The 24,315-nt window shown below is 35.6% G+C and overlaps 1 protein-coding gene across 3 annotated transcripts in view; it reads left to right on the top strand.

The window, feature by feature from the left end:
• The window catches only part of LOC136040032 (DNA topoisomerase 3-beta-1-like), a gene marked incomplete at its 3' end in the record, with an annotated part of 49,825 nt that extends 26,335 nt beyond the window's left edge, over positions 1-23,490 (top strand). For all 3 annotated transcript variants that reach the window (XM_065724099.1, XM_065724108.1, XM_065724105.1), the window contains 6 exon segments: positions 3,479-3,597; positions 9,721-9,921; positions 11,402-11,606; positions 18,667-18,849; positions 20,931-21,140; positions 23,273-23,490. In XM_065724099.1, coding sequence (XP_065580171.1) covers positions 3,479-3,597; positions 9,721-9,921; positions 11,402-11,606; positions 18,667-18,849; positions 20,931-21,140; positions 23,273-23,490 — 1,136 coding nt within the window.
• Positions 23,491-24,315: the final 825 nt, after the last annotated feature.

Below are 24,315 nucleotides of genomic sequence, written 5' to 3'. Positions count from 1 at the left end.
GAGGGAAACCATTTTAATTTTGGCCCATTCGAAGAAAACATGGAAAGACAGTTAATCGCATTTGCTGGACTAATTGAAAAACTTGGAAGATGTAGATTATTTGATTTTATATCTGAAGGGTAAAGTTATTGGAGGTATGCAGTTTTCCTAAGTGTCTCTTATGCTGGGTCGTGAATATCGAGAAATTGTGGAACTAAGATTGATGTGCCCCAAGCATGATATGCTATCCTAATTTATTTTGAACTGAAATCAAGTTTGTTATTGGAATCATTAGGTAGAGTCTAGAAAATATACTATTACTTTTTTTTTTCTTTACAAGGATTTTTCATTGGATTCCTTTTTTATCGTATCTATAATATGTTAATTGAGCTGTAACACTGGCGGTCTTATAGCTTTTGGACTAGGGGACTCTAAATTTCCATTACTGTGGGAAAATTAAGACGTTTTTCTGGCAAAAAAAAAGAACATTGAAAAAAACAATAGTAACAATAAAAAAAAATTAGTAATTTCTGGTTGTTTTGAGTTTGAATTTTAACATGTATTTGTAGCTGCTGATCTTGAACTTAAAATGGCCTTTACTTTTCTTCGAAAAACTTCTTTTTTGCAAAGTTTTTTTTTAAATTAATACTTGTTAGTTTTTGATTGAAAAAGTTTCAAGTTATAAAAGAATTTTTATTTCAAAATCAAACTTTTTTGAACATTAAATGTACATCAAAGTTTCAAAACTAGTATCAAAGTAACAATATCAAAGTAAAAAAATAATAAAGTAATGAAAGCAACAAAGTAAACAAGGTATAAAAATAACAATAAGCAACTTGCATAGCTTACAGCCCTTGCACCGTAAATCGAAGTTGCCACGTAAATCACTAAATTCAAGTATTGAAGTAAACCAAGTGTCAAAGTAACAATAAGCAAGTCCCGTAGCTCAGAGCCATTCCTTCCAGGGTTGGGGCCGAGCGGTTTAACCCCGGAAGCACAGTTATTTGGCCTTTGAACTTTTTTGAACAAAATGGCAATCTCAAAATTTTGACCGGATGCTCTTTGAAAAGGTGGGGCGTGGACTAAGTGCCCATTGCTCTTTTGACTCTTAACGAAGAACTAGAAGTTTCAATTTCCGATCAAATGAGCCCCCTCTAAAGTTAATACGACCACCCCTTCCACTAAAACCTTATATTGTAATAATAGACAACTTATATAAGTTACAATCCTTGTCCTGGCGGCTATAGAGGATTCTCAATCCCAAAGTTATAGTAATTTGAATTTCGGACTATTTTGAACGAAATGACTATTTCAAAATTTAGATAAGATGCATTTGGGGAAAAAAGGCAAAAGGGGAAGAGGGGGGGGGCTCGTTACTTTTTGATCACTTTCGATTCTTAAAAAGGGCATAATAAATTTCGATTTCTGGTCGAATGAGCTTCCTCCAAAGTTTATACGACTGCGCTTTCCATAGAAGCATTATATGTTAACGATGGGCTGCTAGTATAACTTACATCCCTTTCCCCCAGGACTTGGGGGATTCAGACCTGGAACCGTAGCTGTTTGACATTTGAATGATTTTTAAACAAAATGGCTAATTCTAAATTTTGATCGAGAGCATTTAGAAAAAATGGTGTGGCGGGTGGGGGGTTTCTTAACTTCGGGTTATTCTTGACTTTTAAAAACGGAGCTAGAACTTCCGACTTAAGTCGAATGAGCCTTTTCCAAATTATGCGATTACCCTTTTGACAAAAACTTTATACATGAACAATAGACAGCTTGTAATATACTGCATAGTTGGATGCCAGCCAATCATACTAATTTCATTATTTTGCCATTCTAATCAATCACAGCAAGACAAGCAGCGAGTGAGGTGAGAGTAGTTTATTTAGGGGTTAAAAATGAAGCGATACGAAAGAAAACGTAAGTAAGCTAGAAGCATGAAACTTATTTAAATGTAATCTTGGAAAGGAATAACATTGCGATTCTTATAGATTTTAGATTTTTTTCATATATATTTTTAAAGCCCAGCTGCCTGTAGCCTAGTTAATTTTGTCCTTGGAAAGGAATAACATTTTGAAGGAATTATACCACTTCAAGCCTTTAGCCTAGCTAATACTCTTCTTGGAAAGGAATAACATTTTGAAGGAATTATCACTTATTATTTTCTTTCAAGTTTATTTTTTCTGTAATTTATTCTAAATCGTAAATGTTTTTACATTTTATTTCGGTAAAGTTTGTAGTGATAGCCGTTTTTTGTTTACAATTTTTTTTAGCACAATTTTGTGAAATGTCTTTATCCTTCTATTGAGAAAGCTATTTTGTTAAAAATAGTTCACACATCAGATAATAAAACCTCCGAGTTGAACCCAGGGGCAAATGTTTTAAGTTTCGCCCCAGGGCATGCAAGGTTTTTATGTAAGGAAAGGTCGTATATACTTCAGAAGTGACTCATTTGATTGGAAATTGAAAGTTCTAGTTACCTTCTTATGAGTATCGGAGGGCATCTACCCCGCCCCCTCCACACGCACACACAACCTTTTTTCTCAAATACATCCGATCAAAATTTTGAGATTTCTAGTTTGTTTGAAGTAGTCCAACGATGAGATAAAAAAAACTTTGGGGTCAACTTAACCCCCCCCCCCACCCTGGGGGAAGGGTTGTAACTTGTGCTTTATTAGTCCGAACAATTACTTATAAGTTATTTACTTCTCGCAGTTATTTTAGATTAAGCCACCATTTGCCATTTTTTTTCTCCATTTTATGTGGTTCTCTCAATAGCCAAACTCAGATTAAAGATGTTTTAACCCGTTCTTGCCTCGGGTATGTCTCCAGCCAGGGGGTGTAAAGTGGGGTTACGTAAAACTGCAGAAACAAAATAAAAATATAATTTGTTCCATAAATAAATATAAAATTCGGATTAGATAGCTGAAAAGGTTGGAATACTGAAAATGAAAGAAGAGCTACAATTTGAAGTTAATTTCAACTTTGTCGCTTTTATTCAAGATCTGCAAGACACAATGTAAAATACAAAAACAGTAGTGGAGGAATAAATTTTAAAAATCTAGAATTTTCAATCCGGCCATTTGATTTTGAAGTATGTTTTTTTTAGTTTATAGCAGTTCCGATTTTTTCAGATTTTTTCCATTTTTTACGCTCCTGATCTTTTTCAACAAAAAATGAACAAGGTTTCATTTTAGATTTTTTTTTATTTCCTGGGAATTAAATCGGAAAAAATAAACCGGCCAAATTTTAGATCCTTTCTCAAAGATCTTTTGTGCAAAAAATTCATTTTGATGACATGTCGGGTCAGAAAGCAAGATCGCTTTTCAGAGCATAGGAAAATTAAGATTGCAATGAATTTAGCGACTTTCACCTAAATAAGAGTTACACAGTAATCTTTTTCAAGGCCAATTATACGTTTTGCGGGCTAAAGGATCGTTTTACCATGCGTCATAAATTTACGTAACATCCTTAAAACTTATTTGTTTACTTTTAGCCAATCATTGAAGTTAGTGAATCCTGTCAACTTTCTCTTGAATGGGAGCGAATTCGTTCATCTGATCGTGAAGCTGCCTTAGAGTTCCAAAATCTCATCCAAAACGAAAAAAAGGCAAGGTAAGAATGCTTAGTTGCAGCCTTTCAATCAAATATTGTTTCCGTTTATACCTGTTACTGGCAAGATTGCCACCCCTGGTAATATCGCACCATATGTCGTGAAATTTCGTTTTAATATATATTAGTTTTTTCTACTGCTGCCGAAAATTAAATTTTACATGGGAAAGGCAGCCTTGTAAATTGATTTTAGTTGTCAATTAGCAACAATTATCCTAATTACCTAATTATACCATTCATACCAAAGTAATTGTTGGTTCATCCTGCACTAAGTGGGTTGACGTTTAATGCTTCATCATCTCAGATTTTCTTCAAATTTTAAGAGGGGACACTAGAAAGCGTCAAGTCTGAAATTTATTGTTCCACTATTCCTCGTTAATTGATCTGATATACTCGTGTGCCACTCATGTTATGCTTTTCAGGGGTCTCCCTTTGGCTTTTAAACCATAATGTAGGCGATCCTCACTAGATAATTGCGTCCATAATTTTACCTTAGTTAAAAAATGCGTGAGCAACTTATTTCAAATCGAAAAATTTACCATGACTTAAGAATTTACTGAAATACAATAACGCTAAATAAATTGTGTATTAATTGGCTCATATTAATAAGCTTACGATATTATGCAAGCTTTTCAATCGGGCCCATATTCCATGGCATTTCGGGAAAAATCCCTCTGCATGATTTGCGGAATATAGATCAATCAACACCTGACTTCTTACAAAAACATCTATCTGGGTCGACACTGTTTTTTTACTCTTTTTTTTTACTTTTTTTTTACTAAATGTTGGTGACAAGTTACGAGGATGCGTAAATTTCGAGGATGTTTAGGCTTTCAAATGGATTTTACGATAGAGAGCTCAGTTAAAATCTCTAATGCTTATGTTTCGGTAGAAGGCAATAAAGCTCGCTATACGCCACTAGCTATTTCCTCTCTTGTGCTCACTTTCAGGGAATTTGAGAAGTTTTCGGAAAAACATAGTTTCCCGTAAAAAGGCTAATAGCCTTTCTTTCCCAACACCGTTCAAACTATATGGTTGGTGGAATTGTAACCGAGCAGTGCATGGCAGAATACCATGGACTTGTATAGTTATAATCCCAAGCTAGTTTTCCTCATGTGCTTGTCCCTTGACACACTAGTACTGTGTTGCTATGCTTCTGGAAGGGTCATCTTTCATTTGAAACTCAATTGGCGCGAACGGTAAAACAAAATCAGTATGTTTGCCAACTAATATAGTAGGAAAAAATACAAGATTTCTCAACAGCCGTTTTAACGATCTTTATCTACGCTTCGTGCTCCGTATTACTAGTGTCGATGCCCTTTTCGTACATGCTTCACTGACATGCGGATGAAGCTTGTTCTATTATTTTTGTTTATAAGAATCATCCTGGGCATTTGAAGACCTGTATCGTGGTGTGACCAAAATTTCTCTTCCGCTAAATTTCATTTGTCTGCTTTATCTATAATCTGTAGTTGTAGGCCCTCAATCCAGTGTTGTGTCAAGTACTTTTACTTTTTGCTTAATCACAAGTACCAAGTACTCCAGAAAATTTTTACTTGAGTCAAAGTATCATAAAATCCTTCAAAATTCTACTTTAGTAATAAGTATTTTTTTTAAAAGTACTTTAGTGCTCAATTAGTTCCACAGTACTTCAGTACTGAAGTGTCAAAGTCCTGAGGTTTTATCTATAATGCATACGTTACTCTCCCGTCATATCTCCCGTCTCTCATATCTACTTGGCTCCCGGTAGGTACTAACGAAGACCTAACGAGCATGGTAACACAGGAAGAAAGACCACTTGCAGTTCACTGAGTTGACTACCAAAAAGTTTCCATGCTGATCTTTGTTACGAGTACATTACTTGTATGACAATGGTACCATATAGACTGTGATTATGCTATGTGATCATGCTATGCTTTGCTACCTAGAAAAGACAATAGATACTGTTTCTATTTTGACCATCAGATACAGTAACTCTTAGATAATGAAAATGCGATTCGTTTAAAATATCAGAATACTAGACAGTCAAAAGAATATCAAACATGCAACATATATTGCTACATAACAATTCAATTGGATTTCTTGCTAATTCCCTTCAAGACTAGTAGTTTTTCAAGCCTAGCACCTCTAAGCAGGTTCCATTTTGGGGTAAAATTCCTCCACCAGCCGAAAACAGTCTTTCTGCAGGTACAGACGACTGAATTATGCAGTTAAATTTTCACTCTTGGGTAGTCTTTCACTCTTTTCACTCTTTGGGTAGTCTTATTTCTTTTCGCCTATCCACCGCATATGAAAGAACCGTAACCTTTATACTATTTTTATATCGTTCACAATTTTCTGGAATGTTTGCGATAGTTTCTTCGTCACTATTGTCAAGGTATTCATCACCAGGAAAGTAGCTAGCTCTGTCAGTTCTGTCAGCCTCGTTAACAGCCAACCTTGGGTTCTTCAAACTTTCTTGCTTCTTCTACCAAGAATTCAACAGTTAAATCCCTGCTCTCGCCAGTGAATCATTAAGTTTGAAATAAGGATTACTTGAAGTGGCAACAACATAATCTTTGCGTGAAAAGCTCCCTCGTCCAAGATAGTAGGAAATCTTTCCTCCAAATCCACAAAAAGAGCATATACCAGTGGCTGGCAAAATTCCACTAAACATTTCAGCTTTTTGAGCGATTTTTTTCAAACGATCGAACTGTAGGGTAAGTTATACCAAAGTAGCACTTTTCTACTTTGGATATCCAGAGGACATCCAGAGTTACCGCTAATGACTCTTTGAATTTCATGTATTTTTCTAGGAAATCTACGCCAAGAAAACCAAACCTGTGTTTCTGTAAAACATCGCAGACATAGTGAAGGTTCTATATTTTGTGAAAATCCATCAAATCTTTGACACTGCCATATTCCGAATCCCATCAAGTGGTCACAGGCATGATGAGGTGTCTATCGTATACCTCTTTGACAGCGTCTGTGGCTTTTGAACTCTTGTTAACAGTGTCTCAGAGAGAAGTACACTTGGCAAAAGTGGTATAATTCTGCTGCTTATTTGCAACATCAGCATCTGAACATGTTGTTGGGGATGTTTATCTATATCAAAAGGCAATACGTGGATCCAAGGTTGTCATTGGGTATATCTTCGATATCTAAGGAACGGGCGACTTTATCAGTTTGAAGCTTGCAGGGCATTTTGAGGAGAATATTGAGCTAAATCAAAAGAACCTGATTGTATCCAGGTTGTCAAAAGAGTGGGTCAAGGGTTTTAAGATCAAACTTTCAGGGGATGTTGAGCTGAATCAAAAGACACTATATGCATCCAGGTGGTCAAAAGGACGTTTCTGCAATATTTCATGAACAGCTAAGTGCATTAATTTTAGACTTTCAGAGCATATTGAGGGGTATGTTGAACTGAGTCAAAAGGCGCTATATGGGCTCAAGGTTGTCAAAAAGGTTTATCTGGGATATCTCAAGAACCCTGGAAGCTATGAAGTTGAAACATTTACGGCGTTTTTAGGGGGAATGGATACATTTACCTATACTCAGGGCTGTAACATGACTGTGAGCAAAATGGCTTCAACCATATACAAGCCGAGAGATTTGCAATCCATTTATTTGAACAGCACTCCACGTACCTATCCATCAAGGGTGTGATTTGGTATCGGGCAGGGGGAGGGACTTCCCTCCCAGAGCTCGGTTTGCCCCTCCCCCCCCTCCAGCTGAATTTTAGTTTCTTCAAGAACTTGTCAAAACCAAGATAGGCCTGCATAATTTAAGCATCAACAGAAACTGATGAGTTTTCGCATTACGACATTACGGCAGTGATTCATCAAAATTCCTATACTACAACAGTTTTCGGAATTTGCTGCAAAACCTGTCCAATATACAAATAGTAAGTTAAGATCTTGTTTTTTAAAGAGAAAAGCTGAAATAATTATGTAAATATTCCTTTTATTAACCAATAAAAAAGGCATATCATTTAAGAATGAACAGAAATTAATTTAAAAAATTCAGCAAAAGAATTTTTCCAATGAAAGATAAAGAGCTACATTAAACCCAAGACTAGCCAAAATGAAGTCAAATTGTAATTCAAGTATAAAACGAACATAAATTAGGGTTAATAAATAAGTAAAACCCAAAACGAAGAGAAATTTCAACAAATAAACAAGTTAAACCTAAAATGAACAGAAACTATCACAAACAGAAGTTGAGCTAACGCCCCCTATACCCTTTAAAAGACCAGTATGCCATTTGCACTTTACTGAAAACAAAGTGCATTTTGAACGTTTGCTCGTTTGTAACGTTAATAAATACAAAATTAAAGAGACTTCCAGGAAAGAATATTAATATATATTAAACTGTAAATCTGAATTTCAATAGAACTTTTCAGTAATCTTGCTTAATACGATGATTTTATTTCTTTTTTGTTGTTGATGTTATGGCATATAAAAACGTACTACTCGAGAGTAGAATTGTTTTCAGTAAAGAGCAAATGACGTTCTGTTCTTTTTACAAGGCATAAAGGGCGTCAATCCTATTCCTGTTTGTGGTAGTTTCCATTTGTTGTAAGTTCGACCTGGTTATTTATTGTAATTTTTGTTCATTTTGGGTTTCCTTTATTTATTGTTAGTGATTTGTGTTCATTTTGCACTTGAGTTATTATGTGGCTTTATTTCCACTCTTTTTAGGTTTAATGTAGTCCTTTTCTTTGATTTGAAGAAGTTCTTTTGCGGAAAAAAGTGTATCAAATTAATCAATGGCAAAACAGAACCGAAACAAACATAAATTAAAATGAATTAACTAATCAAACTTAAAATGAATAAAAATTAATACAAACAGCAGTAGGTTTTCCTTCTACCTGAGCCTTCTAATCTTCAGAGTGTTCTTTGCCCCTATCAAGCTGTCAGATCATTATGTACAATCGTTTTGATGCTGCAGCGAAGGTAGGAACGCTGAAAGTGAAAGATTAGCCATTTCATACAATATTGAAATTTGTACAGCAAGAATGTTTAAAATAGATGAAGTAGAAATAGAATAAGTAAAATTTGAAGTAAAGATGAAGTAGAAATTAAAGAAGTAAAGTTTGAAGTAAAGATGTAGTAGAAATAGGAGAAGTAAAATTTGAAGTAAAGATGAAGTAGAATAGAAGAAAAAATCAGCTATTGAATGCCTTACTTTAATTTATCTGTGCTTCTCAACAAAATTTGATGACCAAAAATACACAAAAATTGCAAAACTCGACTTGTCTGTATGGCTATTTAATGTCTGTCAATATTTTTCCATTCTGTATCCAGACTAAAAAAAATGTGCTAGCTCGCCCCTCTTTTAAAGATTGCCTTGGGTAAATTTCATGGTTTTTATTTCTTAGTGGCAATAGAGATCGCAGAAAATACTATTTGACAGAGCTATAATGGACGGCGAAGGTTCGAATATTATTTCATTCACTTGTCAGTTAAGTCTTTGCCTGTGCCAGGTATGTACATGGGATTTGATTTCTTTCAAGGGTAGGTTGCCTTTAGTCGGCAGAGAAGAAATAAGAAAAGTTTAATCCTGCTAATCAGTAACAAGTTTAGCTTTACTTTATTTGACTGGCTGTGAAAGTCGCTTGGAAACCAATTTGGGATTTCGGCATCACTTTGGCTATAGCGATTCCTGAAATTAATATATGGAACAGCTATATTAAAAACATTTGGCTGTCGTGAATGCTAACTTTGTTTCCCAAATTTGAATTTAAAATATATTTTATAAGTAAAACAAGTGCTTTGACTTCAATCGAACAAAGTCTGACTTGCTGTTAAAGGCTTTCATGTTATTTGAAACACGTTATTTGATTTAAAAAATGTACGACTCCATCTCAAAACACAAAATCCTAAGGAAGCGGTTTAAAACTGCCGAAAAATGCCTTTTCATGCCAAGTTTACAGCTATCTTTTAGTGCTTTTGACGACCTACATTTGTAATGCTTCTAAGAAATCTTCAACGTCAACTCTTACTGGATGACAAGAAATATCTATAACAATAATCTGTATCTGCGACATTACTCTACAAATATCATTATATTCTATGTCTCTGTATGATACCACTCTTAAGAGACTAGAATTCTGATATACTATTTATTGAATTTTTTACGTTATAGAGTTGTGAGTTGTTCCAAGAAAGAAAAGTTAAAACAACGACCTCTAGCGTTAAATACCGTCGAACTTATGAAAGTAGCAAGTAGTCGTCTCGGAATGTCACCTCACCATGCGATGCAAATAGCTGAAAAACTTTACTCTCAAGGCTATATATCATATCCAAGAACAGAAACAACTTCGTATCCAGATAATTTTGATTTAATGTAAGTCTTCCTTATTCATTTTCTGTCATAACATGGACTATGATAATCTATTATAATGGGGCTGATACTAATTGCCTTGTACTCTTTTTGGCAAGGTGACGGTGTAGTCAGAACAAGCTCTGGTGTCATATTCCCAACAACATCATTTAAAAAATATGCGCTATTTTTAAAATGCAGTTCAGGAATTGTGTGCAAGCTTTTTCACCAAACGATCTAGGTGTGCTACTCTCAATGGTTACTCTACTAATGGTTATTTGAAATTCATATTTCGAAGCGAGCTTCCGCTGCTCTTGCTTTCTGGTAACGATAATTAATACAAACCAAAGTTTTCTGATGGAAATGAAGAGCGAAGAGGAAACTCAAAACGGAGAAAAAATACTGCTTCGTAGTGTTATCCAAAATATTTTTTGAAATAAGTAAACACAACAAGTTTCTTCATTTCTTTCAAATAAACTGACTCGTATTTTTTCCTAAGTTTAATGGGATTCTGAAAATCTAGCGTTTTACTGAAAGCACAAAATTAAAACAACAAAATACGATTAGGAGCCGAAAAGTCCTTAATCACCCTGCAGAAAATGAGAAATAAAGGGGATTTTACAAGGCTCTTAGTAGTCTTTCACTGGCCTTGAAATCAATAAATTTTAGTACGTAATTTAATTCACTTAAAAGCTCAAATAAGATCAGATCTGATTGGACAATAACGAAATGTTCGCTTCAGATTTCAAGCATCTGTAAATTCCCATGATTTTTTTTCAGTTATGACAAGCTGGGACTTACGGACATTACCAATTATATAAAATAAGATTATCGTACAAACATGATCTTCAACCGTAAATTAAGAATTCTAGTGCACCTTTTAGAGGGCCGATACCGGTTGGGTGATCATTTGCCACCATTTCAGCTACCCGTGTATCCCAAGAGTCCCCATTACTGTATGGTAGTGGGTCCAACTTTCTTACTGTTTCTTTCTGTTTTAAAAATAGAGTTAAGAGAAAAAGTCAATCTTTAGCGTAAAGAGCGGGGCGTTGAGGAGGAAAGGCCCCTTTCATATACGGAGTAATTTCTGTTCGTTTTCAATTTTAATGTTGCTCCTTACTTTCATTTAAAAAACTTGTTTTTTAATTTAATTTGCTCCCTGGACTCATTTTACTTCTGCGAGAATTTTCTTTGGTTGTCCCAAAATGATGAAGTTTTTAAGCCAATGCCACATTTGCGTCAGTGCTGCCACGTTGAACCATGGAATAAGACTGTTGAATAAACCTAATTTTTTCTTTTTATGTGAACAATTCTATTTCAGACAAATTATGACGACTTTGTAATGTAATAATTGGTTTAAAAAATGTATTGTCTCATTTCTCTTATATATTTTTTCGTTATTCTGCATACAATCTATATTGTCAATTTTTTCATAGCCTAAATTTTTTTCTTGTTTAACTTTAGGTGTTTTACGCCTCTTTTTATTGATTTTTCTTGTTCTTAGTGAAGCTTTGAAGAAACTAGAAAGTTCCAGCCATTGGGGTGTCGAAGTCAGAGCTTTACTATCTGCAGGTATATGTCCACCCAGGAACGGGCAAGATGCTGGTGACCATCCTCCGATAACTCCAATGAAACTTGCTTCTAAGGAGTTGCTTGACTCTGATTCATGGAATATATATGATTACATTGTTCGTCATTTTATCGGTTCGGTAGGTTCAAAGTATTTGCCTTTAGATGAAATGTGTCCAAATATGTAACCTTATACGCCTGAACTGCTTAAAGAGTAACTGGGGTTTATCCCACAACTTGATCACAAACTCCATAGGACGAGGATATTGGTTTATTTTGTTTTAAGTGATTTGGAGCAATATATGTACGAGTATTATGAAGCTGTGTATGGACATTTAGGAGAAAATGTGGAATTCGCTCCTAAATTGGTTCTTTCTATCTGGAGAGAGGTTGCAAAATTCTGCGTGCTTGAAATAGCTGAATGTTAGGAACAATTCTCCTTGACCTTTCCAGGTTAAATCTTTAATCGGTTCATCTTTTGCTTGAAAAACCATATGAAAATATTTATGCAATGCCATTTATGCAAATACCGTTTTAAACACGACGTCATTTAAGGGTGAAATCACTTGTTTCAAAATAACCTCATTTTATGCTATTTTAAGTTGGCTATAACCATATAATGTTTTGGGACAAAACAGCAAAATTACTATAAAAATTAAGTGTGAAAGCCCCAAAACATTAGACTGGTTTTATTAGTTTGACATCTTCCCTTCAATTTAATTAAACTGAATTAATTTCACATGAAGGTATTACTATTTTGAATTGAGTTAATACATCAATACGTCAGTTCCTTCAGTAATGATAATTTCATGCTGTGCCACTGCATATTCTTGCAATAAGACGCCTTTAAATTGGTCTGTGACTGGAGCTCTAATAGGTGCGACTTAATTTCTTCTAGAAGATGGAGCCAACCCAAATGTAAAAGGTAGGAATGAGAAAAAGGTTTTATATTCTGTTTCCTCTGTTTTTTTTATGTATTTCAAATGTGAAAGATCGTAAAGAGGAAGCAACCTTACCTTGTGCTGCAAAAAATTTGCCGTAGGACAATCATCGGCTACTAGTTTCAAAGGGTGTCGTTATAGATACCCTGGATTTGACAAAACATTTAAAATATTAGCTCTGTTCTGATACTGTTTACCACCGTGTTCCCCAACAAACTTTATTCTGTTCGTTAGGATATTATCCATCAGATAATGGATATCATATTCCCAATAATGGAAATAAACCGCATACCTACTTAGCTCCTGACTCCACACTGAACCAACCAATAGCATGGTTACCAAAGCTTCTGTCTAACTTGTCAGATTTTGAGCCGAAATTCTGTCTTTCGGCTTTCAGGCCTGTCAGTGGGTGTTTAGACCATCAACTGCTGTTAACAGTGGTGAAGCTACAATCTACCCAAGTGCCTTACCCTCCATCATCTGTAGTGAGTCTCAGCTATAATGAACGATTACACTGAAACTGTAATACTACTTTAGTGGACTGCAGCTGAGGCTCTGAATGCACAAATTAATGTTGGCACTATTCATACTTAAGTTCACAGCTGCTTTTATGCTCTATAAGAAAGGTGAAGTGAATAAAATTATGTTTATTTTTCGCGTTATAATATAATTCATTAACAACCAGGCATGTTCCATGGCATATACCCTCTGAAATATCTGGATTACGCACTGGCATAATTATCTTGTTATTCTGTAGTTTCAAGTCATAGGGTGGCGAATTAGCAGCTTAATTGATAAAAAAATTCGGTTGTGAATTTGATTCCTTCGTCCTGTATATTCTACACAGACGCTAAAATAATACGTTTTGTCGTTCCACTGATTAATTTCAACTTCCCTTTAAATATTTCCTGAAATTTTCATCTTCATACCCTTATCCTCAATTGTAGCAATAGTGACAGTAATTGTAGTAAGAGTATTACTATTAGTTGTAGAGGTAGGCTACTAACAGTAGCAACTACTCTACTAGTAGCAGTAATAGTATGTTGCCTTTTGGTCTGATGAACATCCCCCCCATCAAGCCCTGAACTCTCAAACAAGGACACCGAAAACCAACAGAAATTACAATAAATAACCTAGTCAAACTCAAAACAAGCAGAAATTAACATGAGTAGGGCTGACAACCCCCATGCCTTCTCAAGACCAGAGCATAATTTGCATTTTACTGAAAAAAACAACAACAAATGAACGTGGATTGTCAATTTAATCTACATATACTGATATTTATTCCTCAAGGTTTTAATTAAAGTCAAAAGTGGTTGAACACTTAAAATGTGTTTCGTTTTCAGTAATGTGCAAATTATTTTCTGGTCTTGAGAACGGATGGGGGTTTTTTCAGCCCTATTTATGCTAATTTCGGCTTGTTTTGAGCTTGATTCGGTTATTTATTGTAATTTCTGTTGGTTTTGGGTTCCATTTTCATGGCACTTGGTATTTACCAAGTGACCTATAGCGATCGCAAATTCTGTCGGTCTGTCTGTCTCGGTTTTGCTAGTTTAGGAACTTCCAGATAAGTTAGGACGATGATATATGGCAGGCGTATCAGGGACCAGACCAGATTAAATTAGAAATAGTCGTTTCCCCAATCCGACCATCTGGGGGGGGGGACGGGGGACCGTTAATTCGGAAAAATTAGAAAAATGAGGTATTATTTTTAACTTACGAACGGGTGATCGGATCTTGATGAAATTTGGTATTTAGAAGGATACCGTGTCTCACGGTTCTTATTTTAAATACCGACTGGATTCGGTGACATTGGGTGAAGTTGGAGGAGGAAACCTAAAATCTTGGAAAATGCTTGGAGTGGAGGGATCGGAATGAAACTTGGTGGGAAAATAAGCAGAAATCCTAGATACGTGATTGACATAACCTAAATGGATCCGCTCTCTTTGGGGGAGTTAGGAGGGGGGAGGGTTAATTCTGAAAAATTAGAATAATGGTGTATTTTTAACTTACGAAGGAGTAATCGGATCTAAATGAAATTTCATATTTAGAAGGACCTCGTAGCTCAGATCTCTTATTTTAAATCCCGACCGGATCCAGTGTCATTGGGCAGAATTGGGAGGGGGGCTGGAAATCTTGGAAAACACTTAGAGTGGAGAGATCAGGATGAAACTTGGGGGAAGAATAAGCACAAGTCCAAGATACGTGAATGACATAACTGGACCAGATCCGTTCTCTTTGAGGGAGTTGGGGGGGGGGTAATTCGGGAAAATTAGAAAAAATGAGGTATTCGTAAGTTACGAACGGATGATCAGATCTTAATGAAATTTTATAATTAGAAGGATCTTGTTCTTCAGAGCTCTTATTTTAAATCCCGACCAGATCCGCTGTCATTGGGGGGAGTTGGAGGGGGAAACCGGAAGTCTTTGAAAACCCCAATCTTGGGAATGGGTGATTGGATCTTAATGAAACCTAATATATAGAAAAAGCGTATGTCTCAGATGCTCCATTTTCAATTTAAACCGGATCCGGGGACATAGGGGGCTGGGGGGGGGGGGAAAGAGGGAACCGAAAATCTTGGAAAACGCTTAGAGTAGAGAGATCTGGATGAAACTTGATGGGAAGAATAAGCACAAGCTCTAGATACATGATTGACATAATTGGAACGGATCCGCTCTCTTTGGGGGAGTTGGGGGGATTTCCATTGCTTTGGCGAGTTCAGTGCTTCTGGACGTGCTAGGATGATGAAAATTAGATTAAATCGTTTGTAGTTTGATTATTGAATTCGGTTCGGAGTAAGGGGGGAGTATCTACTCTGGGAATTGTCTAGTGTTTTTGATCTTTAATTCTAATATCTAATCGAAATTCCAATAACTCTCTGAGTTTTCTTATTTGTAATTGAAACACCTAATTAGCGCAGTTAATGTCTTATTCTTTAAGTTTTTGGATTATGTGCTAACATGTCAAAACCTTTAAGGTTTTAGATTATTTTAGATTATGTGCTAACATGTCAAACAGTTTGTGGTAACGAATTGTAAGAATGGAGTGACAATAGTAACCGACACTCTGGAAACGGAATTTTAATATCAATCAATATATCATCGGCTTATTATGTTGATTCCAAATATATAAGTTTCATTAAGCTTAGTTTTACCCATAAAAGGTTAACAAACTGTGAAAATTTGCATGAAACAAGGAGAAAACACCCAGAACAAGTCAAAGAATTTTAATTAAAATCGAACCATCAGATTTGGAGTATCAGAGAACCCTACTGTAGAGGTTTCACGTCCCTATCTGCAAAAGTGTTGAATTTTGTATTATTTGCCAAAAGAAAAATCTCGGATGCTTGTTAATTTGCTTTTTTTCCAGGGGCGATCGCATCGAACGAACGGTCCTAGAGCATCGGGAGAGGGCTCATTTCAAAGGAAATTAAAATTTCTATTGTCCCCTTTATTTGAACAAAAGGATATGACGATCAATAGCCCCCACCCACCTCCCTTTCTTCCCCAAAAACTGCTCGATTAAAAGCTTGAGATACGGTAGCCATTTTGTTTAGCATAGTCGAAATGTTCCAAAACTATATCTTTAGATTTAACATGCCCCACGAAGGCCTTGAAGATATGTCTGGGGATCAAAGTATGCTAAGGATAATGTACGATCTATGAAAACCAGTTTCATAGCCACAAAGACAAATAACGAGTGACAGAATTCATTTGACTTGTATATCTTGGGCCATATATTTGCACATTATGGGGGTGGGGGCAAGATTTAGTTAAGTTAGATTACTTTACCTCCTCTCCCCCTAATGTGCAAATACATAGCCCAAATTGCATTATTATAATATAAAATAATTATAATACAATAAATTATAAATAAAAACTAAAGTATTATATTTTTATCATATTTTGGCATGTTTCATTAGGATTAACATAACTTCACTTCTTGGGTATGTTCCGTATAATTAACAAACACCTTTTTGTTTTTTAATGAAGCAATAAGACCGATGCTTATCCAAATGAGTGAAGGGTGGGATAAATTTTTCCATGAAAATATAAAAGGCCATTTTCAAAGTTGTCGCTAGTGTTCTTGTAATTACACTAGCTCAACTAGAGTAAAAAGAAATTAGTTTCTATATTTTTGGGAAAAAAACTGAGGTTTTGAATCGACAAGGAAAAACAATTAAAAAGAAAAGGCAAATATTTCGATTAGATCTGCCGATAACCAATTTTGGGTGATCGGGGTATAAGCCAATGGTGGCAATTTTGGAAAATACTTGGGGGAAGCAAGGATTATTTATATTCTCTGCATAAAGATGCAAAAAGGAATTTTTCAATATTTTAAGGGTAATTTTCGCTTGAGAAAAAACAAAAAGCCAATCTAAAGGTATTTTTCCACATCTATTGAAATATACCACATCCCCCTTCCTGTAGGTGCGCCTGTACAGAATACGGTAAAGGAACAAAACAATTATTCATTACAGTGATAAAGAGTATTATAGTTCTAGTGATTTGTCTTCAATAATCTAGTGATTTATGTGCTAATTTAGTGATTTTTTTCAAGAATCTAGTCCCAAAAGCTCATTTAATTTCCGTCTGAAGGCTCAATGAAGCTTAGAAAATTAGGTAATTGAAACGACCTATCTTCCCTCCTTAATAATACTTCCCCTTATTATGAAGCAAATTCCTTCTATTAAATAAAGTATTAAAATAAAAGCCAGAAACTGTTTTGTGCAATAAGAAGGGAGGCGTCATCCTGCAAGTACCCTTGTGGACATTACTCACCAAATTTCTCCACCGCTGAACATTCCCACGATGGATGCTTCCATCGTAACATTCTCTCCTTATGTAAAATAGTGCATCGAAAGAGGAAGAAAGACAAATAAAAAGAATTCTTTAGATGAATTCAGGGAAATTCTTCCCAAAAAATGTTCTCCCGCAGGAAACTTCTTCTTCCGCAGAATATTCCCCTGTGAAAAATGCCGTATGTCTCTCAGTGACAAATACTCTCTGTACACAATGGACAAATTGCAAAGATACAGCCCTTTCCCTAAAGTCTGTGTGTTTAGGGGTGTGTCTTGTCATCCTCAGAGGTATATTATTGGACCTTTCAATTATGATTAAACAAATGGCTATCTCAGAATTTCACTTGGATGTGTTTGACAAAAAGGGGAAGGGGCTAGTTGCCCTCCAAACTATTTCGTCACTTAAAACGGCACCTAAACTTTTAATGTTTGCTCGAATGAGCCCTCTCCCAGTCTTCTAGGCTCCTTAATTTGATACGATCATTCCTGGAAAAAAAAAACAACGAACAAGACACGTTCATGATATTTAAATAACGACAAAGATCACAATGCGTTTCCATCATAAAAATAACAAACTTGAGACTGTTTTAATATTTCAATATCTTTTTTAAAGATCTCATTATATTATTAAATTTATATTCAACAATATTAATATTATTTAACTATTAATAATGGTATATTTAATAAATTCCTTGTTGTTTTACTTGCTATTTTTTTTTTTATTCCTGATCAACCTTTGGCAAAAAATACACAATTCCAAACATTACAGATGAGAGCCTTAAACACCTACATTATGGTTCTCTGATTGGTTTGTTTGGTGGGGGTAGATGCCTCAAAGGATGCATCTTAATACCAGAACATCCTAACTCTTATTGAGCACTTAGGTAAATACGGAATTAGTTCTAAGGAAGGGGCGGGAGGGGGAGGTATAAATTGATATTTTCTCTTTATTTCTATTATTAAGAAAGTAAAGAGTAACCTTAAATCCCGAAACAAGCAGAACTTATTCCGTATTGGAAGGGGCTACGCCTTCGTCATCCTCACCTCTACTTGATGGTCGTAGAAACTTTGGATGGTGCTCGTTCAATCAGAAATTGAGAGTTTTACTTCTGTTTTGTAAGTCGTATGTGATTGGAGACCTGCCAGCCCCTGTCCTAAAACTGTTTTGATATCTGGTCCTTTTGCTGCCCCTTAAGACATCTGATCAACATTTTGAGGCACCTATTTTGTACTTTCTCTTTGGCTTCTCAATTTTGCGTGTCGGAAGATTTTCCGCGGGGGGGGGGGGGCTCCTGGCTCCTATGAAACTTCAGTTTCCTCGCTTCAACAACAAGGAAAATCACTTTTCCATGGGTTTTCGTCAGACCCCTTATTTATCTTCACAATAATAAAAATCAGTGAATCAAAACCAAGAGAGTGAAAACACTGAACTGATCTTATTCATTTTATCTTTTGTAGCTATCGTACGACTGTAAGATGATGACTACGAATATTGGTTTTGAAATTGGGTCCGAGAGATTCTCATGTTCAGGCAAAACTTTGGTGGATGCCGGCTATACAGCTGTTATGACTTGGCAAATGCCTAAAGATGAAGAATTGGTTCCAATGTGTGCTGTTGGAACAACCTATGACATTAAAGAGGTTTGTTTCCATTTCGAATCGGCAATTCATTAAACTGTAAAAGTAGTGTATTCCTGTTTTTGGACGGAATTTGAGAGTCTCCCTACTGGGGTTTAGCTGTAAGGGAAAAGTGTTGTGGCTGTGCGCCATGTTGGCGTACCCAAAACAAAATGAATACATCTTACAATTATTTTCAAAAATATAATAGAGAGTCAGAATTTCCAGCTATGGATTTTAATCCTATGATTTCATTTGCATATGTGATTTTACCTCATAAGAGATTCGAGAGACCGGCCTGATTACAACCAAAAATATTTCGGCTCTTCTAGCTGTAATCAGACTGTTTATCATAACCTTGGTTTGGCTATTATGTACCGAGACTAAAGAATATTATTCAGCTGCACTCTATAATTTTACCGATTCTTATCATTTAAAGTCTCGAACAGAAAGCTCTTTCTACCAGTGGTTTTCAACCACCCGCTAAAATTATGTAAATTTCACACACTGACAAACATATTTGGTTATTCATTCACTGCAGTATACAGATCCGCCGGTTTTTATTATCTCCCTCCTGTCACCCTAGACTTTGGCCCGCGCATTTGGACCCTCCGAAAGTTTTCGTAATGACATTAAAATTTAATGTCACTCTAGGCCTTGACGTTACTTTAAGTCTTACAAATTGAATTAAGTCTTGCGCTTGAATTATATATAGCATAACTAAGTCACTACATAATAACCGTATGAGTGACATACAATGGTTTGTCTATCTAAATTAATTTTTATACTTTTATATAGTAACTAAAAAGAAATTACCTTAGGAAGCGCATTAGTGCCGTCAAACAATTTGTGGTACCGACCTGTAAGTAAAGAACAACTCGGGCTAGTAGTAATAGAAACACTAAAAAAGGAATTTTGATAATAATTAAAACATAAAACAGTTGGCTTTTCAGGGTGATTCGAAATATAAGAAATTCATTAAGTTTAAAATTACTCATCAAAAGCTACGATCGTGAGAAACTCTGCCTGAGATCTTTCAGATGAACATGGAAGAGATAAACAGATAAACATGGAATTCATGCTCTTAACGTGAGGGAATGAGCCTCCTTCCTTTATAAGAGATCTCGGATCCATTTGATATTTACAATTGGCTCAGGACCGACGATCCAAGTTCCAGAGATCACATTGGCACTTCCCTGAAAGAGCTGGTATCGTCTGTCCCTGAAAATAATGACAGTCCACTAAAAGTGAACCACTATTATAGACCGCTTATTCAGTCAGCCTGACATTTATATAATATTGAATAGTTGTACAAAAGCTATTATACGGTGGAGGCTGGCAGGCTTTTTTTTGGGGGGGGATTTAAGTATATAATCCCTCAAAAGCTCATCTTACGGAGACAATGATTGTGTTTCCTGGAAAAGTTAGTTTTGAAATATCAAAGGATTATGATCGACAGCCGGACCTTAAAGAACGGGGGTATTTTATTCCTATTCATTGAAGAAAATTATGCTACACATTTTTTAAGCAAGCACGCCTTCATGATCCTCTTTTCTCGGAGCATTGTTATATAACAATTCAAATTTCTTCTCTAGAGTAGTGGTCGATGGAACGGCAACCTCTTCATGTTCAGTTTAACCCCGATTATGGTATTAAAAACTGGTTAAAAATGAAATAATATTTTTCAATGCAAGTGAAGACCGATAAAACTAAGCTTAAACTAAATTTAGAACAAAAAATCCTAAAGTATAATAAAAAGGTGGTAAAACTAAGGAATGATTCAGTATGTAAGGAAGGCTCCCCCCTCTCCTAATCACCCTAACTTCCCGCTTTTTATGTTAAACTTCTACTTTTGTCCCCTCAAGTGCGGGTGCCCTGACTTTAAGCCGTGACTGTCAGATTTTAAAGCCCTGACTTTCTGAAGGTGATCAGTAAGTAAAACACTATCATTTTACGACATCTGCAGTAGTCAGAAAAACTTTCAGAAAACTTTATGGTAAAGATTTGGTTGAGGGGGGGGGGAGGCTCATATACAGTTTAATGTTACTCTACTTTCATTTGAAAAACTTGTTTATTTACTGGTTATAAAATCTCTAACCTTTTAGCTGAAACTTCTGAAACGCCAAACTTGTGCTCCTGTCTATTTAACCGAATCTGAGGTTATAACTTTAATGGAGCATCATGGTATTGGAACAGATGCCTCTATACCCGTCCATATAAACAACTTGGAGCAACGAAATTATGTAACTGTTGGAAGTGGAAGAAGAATGGTTCCAACGTCACTTGGAATTGCTCTGGTACACGGCTATCAAAAGGTAATTAGCTCAGAATGGTTCAACTCCCCTGCATTGAATTTTTACTATTGTAAGTGATTTACTTCACACATCATGTTGCCCCCGTTAATCGAAAGTGAATTATAAAGAGGAAAAAAGTTTAAAGCTTATTTGAATTGTCAGTAGTAGTAAATTGGAGAAGTATAGCACTCATCAGATGAAAATGAAACGTTTTTAATTGTTCTGAAACAAGATTGGATGACCAAATTCGTTTTTTTTGGGGGGGGGGGAATAATCATAAATGAGCAGTTGTCAGTTTCAAATTTTTGAAAGTAGTTGAAGTAGTTTTCACGTAAAAGGGAGAAGGTCGCTGATTTTGTCGTTACTCTTAGAGTTTGAGAGTAATTTAAGAGTAATTTTCTTCACAAATTGCATTTGCAAAAATGGGGACATAAATTTAATAAAGTGTAATAAATGTCATTAATGTTATAAATTGCAAATCATAAATTGCAAAAATGAGAAAATCATGAGAACTATACTAGGATCATTCTATTGAGTTAAATAATAAAATTGGCAAAAGTGACTAAATACTTTGGTTGCATTAAAATTAAGACAGGTAGAAGTCATTTGTTGTTACAATGCTCAAATCTGCTCCCTCTTATATTTGAAAGCTGTTTATACCTGAACAAAGTATGACGTATACATTCGTCACTTTATTTACAAAACAGGCAAGAATTCTTGCCTTTTGGACCTTACATTTTTCTTTTCTTTATAGTTTTTTTTTCTAAAATGGAAGGTAATTTTCCCGAACTTGGAGCCACAACCGCTTGTATTTACAATGTAAATTAATGTTGCAACAGTTCTGTGCCATGTTGACTTGACAATATAAGTTAAGGCCTGTGGACTAGTTTAGGGTATTATGCCACTTCAGTGTCTCTTCGTCATCAAGGATAATTTAAGTAATTGAGAAGCTCTTCGTTGGTTTCATAAAGTCATTTACCTTCATTCCAGAAAGCTGAAGTATTCAGATAAACTGAATATGAAAATCCAGCTATGTCTAGTATGTGCTTGATTTTAAATGGCCAGGAAGTATCTAATTCTCAATGATGAAATTTGTAACTAAGGGTTTTTCTTATGGGAGCGCTTAGATGGAGAATTTAAGATTTTACCCAATTGTGCAACATCAGGAGCTTGGTGTTACTTTCGAAGAAAAACAAGCCGAGGTCAATTTTGAGAACTGGAGAAAGAGTAGTTGCTCTTAGTCAAAACGTTTGCTTGCAGCATTGTTGGTAAATTGTTTTCCTGCTAGATAATCCCCCTACAACTCACAATGAAGTATCGACCGTACTCTCCTGTGAAATTTGTGTTTGTGAAAGCATGGATCCGTTGAACCAACAAGGGAACTGTTCATGGAAATATATATATTGCTGCTTTGTCTTGGATTGCTAAGGTTGATATATCCTTGTTTTATTTGCCCCTATTGCTGACTAAAATATCTATGTTTCTTGGTTTCTGTTGCAGTAAAAAGCTTCACATCTCTAGAAAAACTATTGATCTATTCTGAACAGTACGATAAGTCTCTTTTTACAATTTGATAAAAAAGATTTCAAGTTTATTTTTCTTGTCTTTCTTTCGTAGAATTAGCCGTCTGGTCAACGAGATAATTGAATAGGAATTTAATTGAATATGACTTTTAAAAAAAAGTCAGTTACATTAAAACTTTTAGGTGAACAAAATTGCTGAGCTTAATCAAATCTAGATGTTAACCAAGTACTGTATCTAGGTTGTCAGAGCAGGATGAAGACAAATGAACGCACACATCCACAAGGCTTCCAAGCATTTTTGAAGAAATTTTTTTCAATCATTCATCGATTGACGACGTTTCTAAGCTACAAAGGTCCTAGCGTCCCGGCAGTCAGAATTGAAATTGGGGCCTCTTGTCACCAGGTGTTTATTGATCCACCGTTCCACCAAAAAAGTTCTCTGCATAATCTCAAATGCTATTGTAAATCGCTCGTAAAATTATATTTTTTAGGACATTTTTTGTTTTCTTAGTGACTGATAAACCGCAGATAAAAAGTAAGGAGTTGTGAGACATTATTGTATTTCTTGCTGTGAGGCCATCCGTTTGAATGAACAACTTATGCTTCCAATTTCTTTTCTTGTATTTGCAGATTGATCCTGATCTTGTTTTACCAACAATGCGTTCTGCAGTCGAAGAGCAGCTGACCTTGATTGCAAAGGGTAAAGCGGAGTTTGAAGATGTTTTGAAACATAATTTGGAGTTGTTTCGACTGAAATTTCTCCATTTCGTCAAGAATATATCCAGCATGGATCAAGTGTCAAAGGATAGTTTTACTTCACTAAGTGACATGGGAAAAAACTTTTCAAGGTAGGTCTTAATACTGATGTGGTGCTAACCCTTTTAATCTATTCCCAGGCTTGTAATGGGCTAAGTCCACTTTTCTGTCTTGGATGGGTCCACTCTTTTTAGACGTATCCTATCAAGAGGAAATATTTGTTCAAGTAAATTGCAAGGGGAATGAGTGACATTCCTGGCAGGTTATTCTTTCTGATAAATAATTTAGATAACAAAAGTAAGGGGAAAAAAAAGGGAAGAACTTGGAGAATTCAATGAACGGTAAAGCTTGTTTAGTAGTACTGCTGAAAACATGAACTTCAGTTAGGCGAAATTTTGTGCGATTTTGCCCATCAAATGTATTAATTACTAAGGACATTCTAATATCCAGTCAATTGAGAAGGTCCATCATGAATTATAGTGCCCGTAGAGGTGCTAATGCCGACTCAAAAATGGCTCCGACACTAGTGAAGTCATCCGTGTTCCTCAAACTAGCTATAAGTTCCTAATGTATGATTTAGGACGCCTCGAAGGCAAATGAATCCTGGAACAATTCTACTTAAACTGCCTAATCGGGTTCAGATTCTGGATTCGCAAGACTCCGATGGGCCAGTCAGATATATCGAGGATGGGTAGAAGTCAATAAATAAAGAAAAGATCGGTGGGAAAAGAAAATGGAAGTGCTAAAAAAAGGTCTCTTGAGAAATCATGCTTTCAAGAACCTCAGAAAGCAATGCCATAAATAAGTTCAGACTGCTAAAAATTTTGGGATTACATGTCAACAAATATAGAGAAGGCTGCACAGCATTTAGATTCAACGAAACACTACCAACTTCTCTAAGAAGCCTCTGGTAAAAG

Source organism: Artemia franciscana, chromosome 2 (assembly GCF_032884065.1).
Source record: "Artemia franciscana chromosome 2, ASM3288406v1, whole genome shotgun sequence".
Classification (NCBI taxonomy): domain Eukaryota; kingdom Metazoa; phylum Arthropoda; class Branchiopoda; order Anostraca; family Artemiidae; genus Artemia; species Artemia franciscana.
Note: the sequence above shows the minus strand (reverse complement) of the source record. Positions and strands in the feature narration are given on the sequence as shown.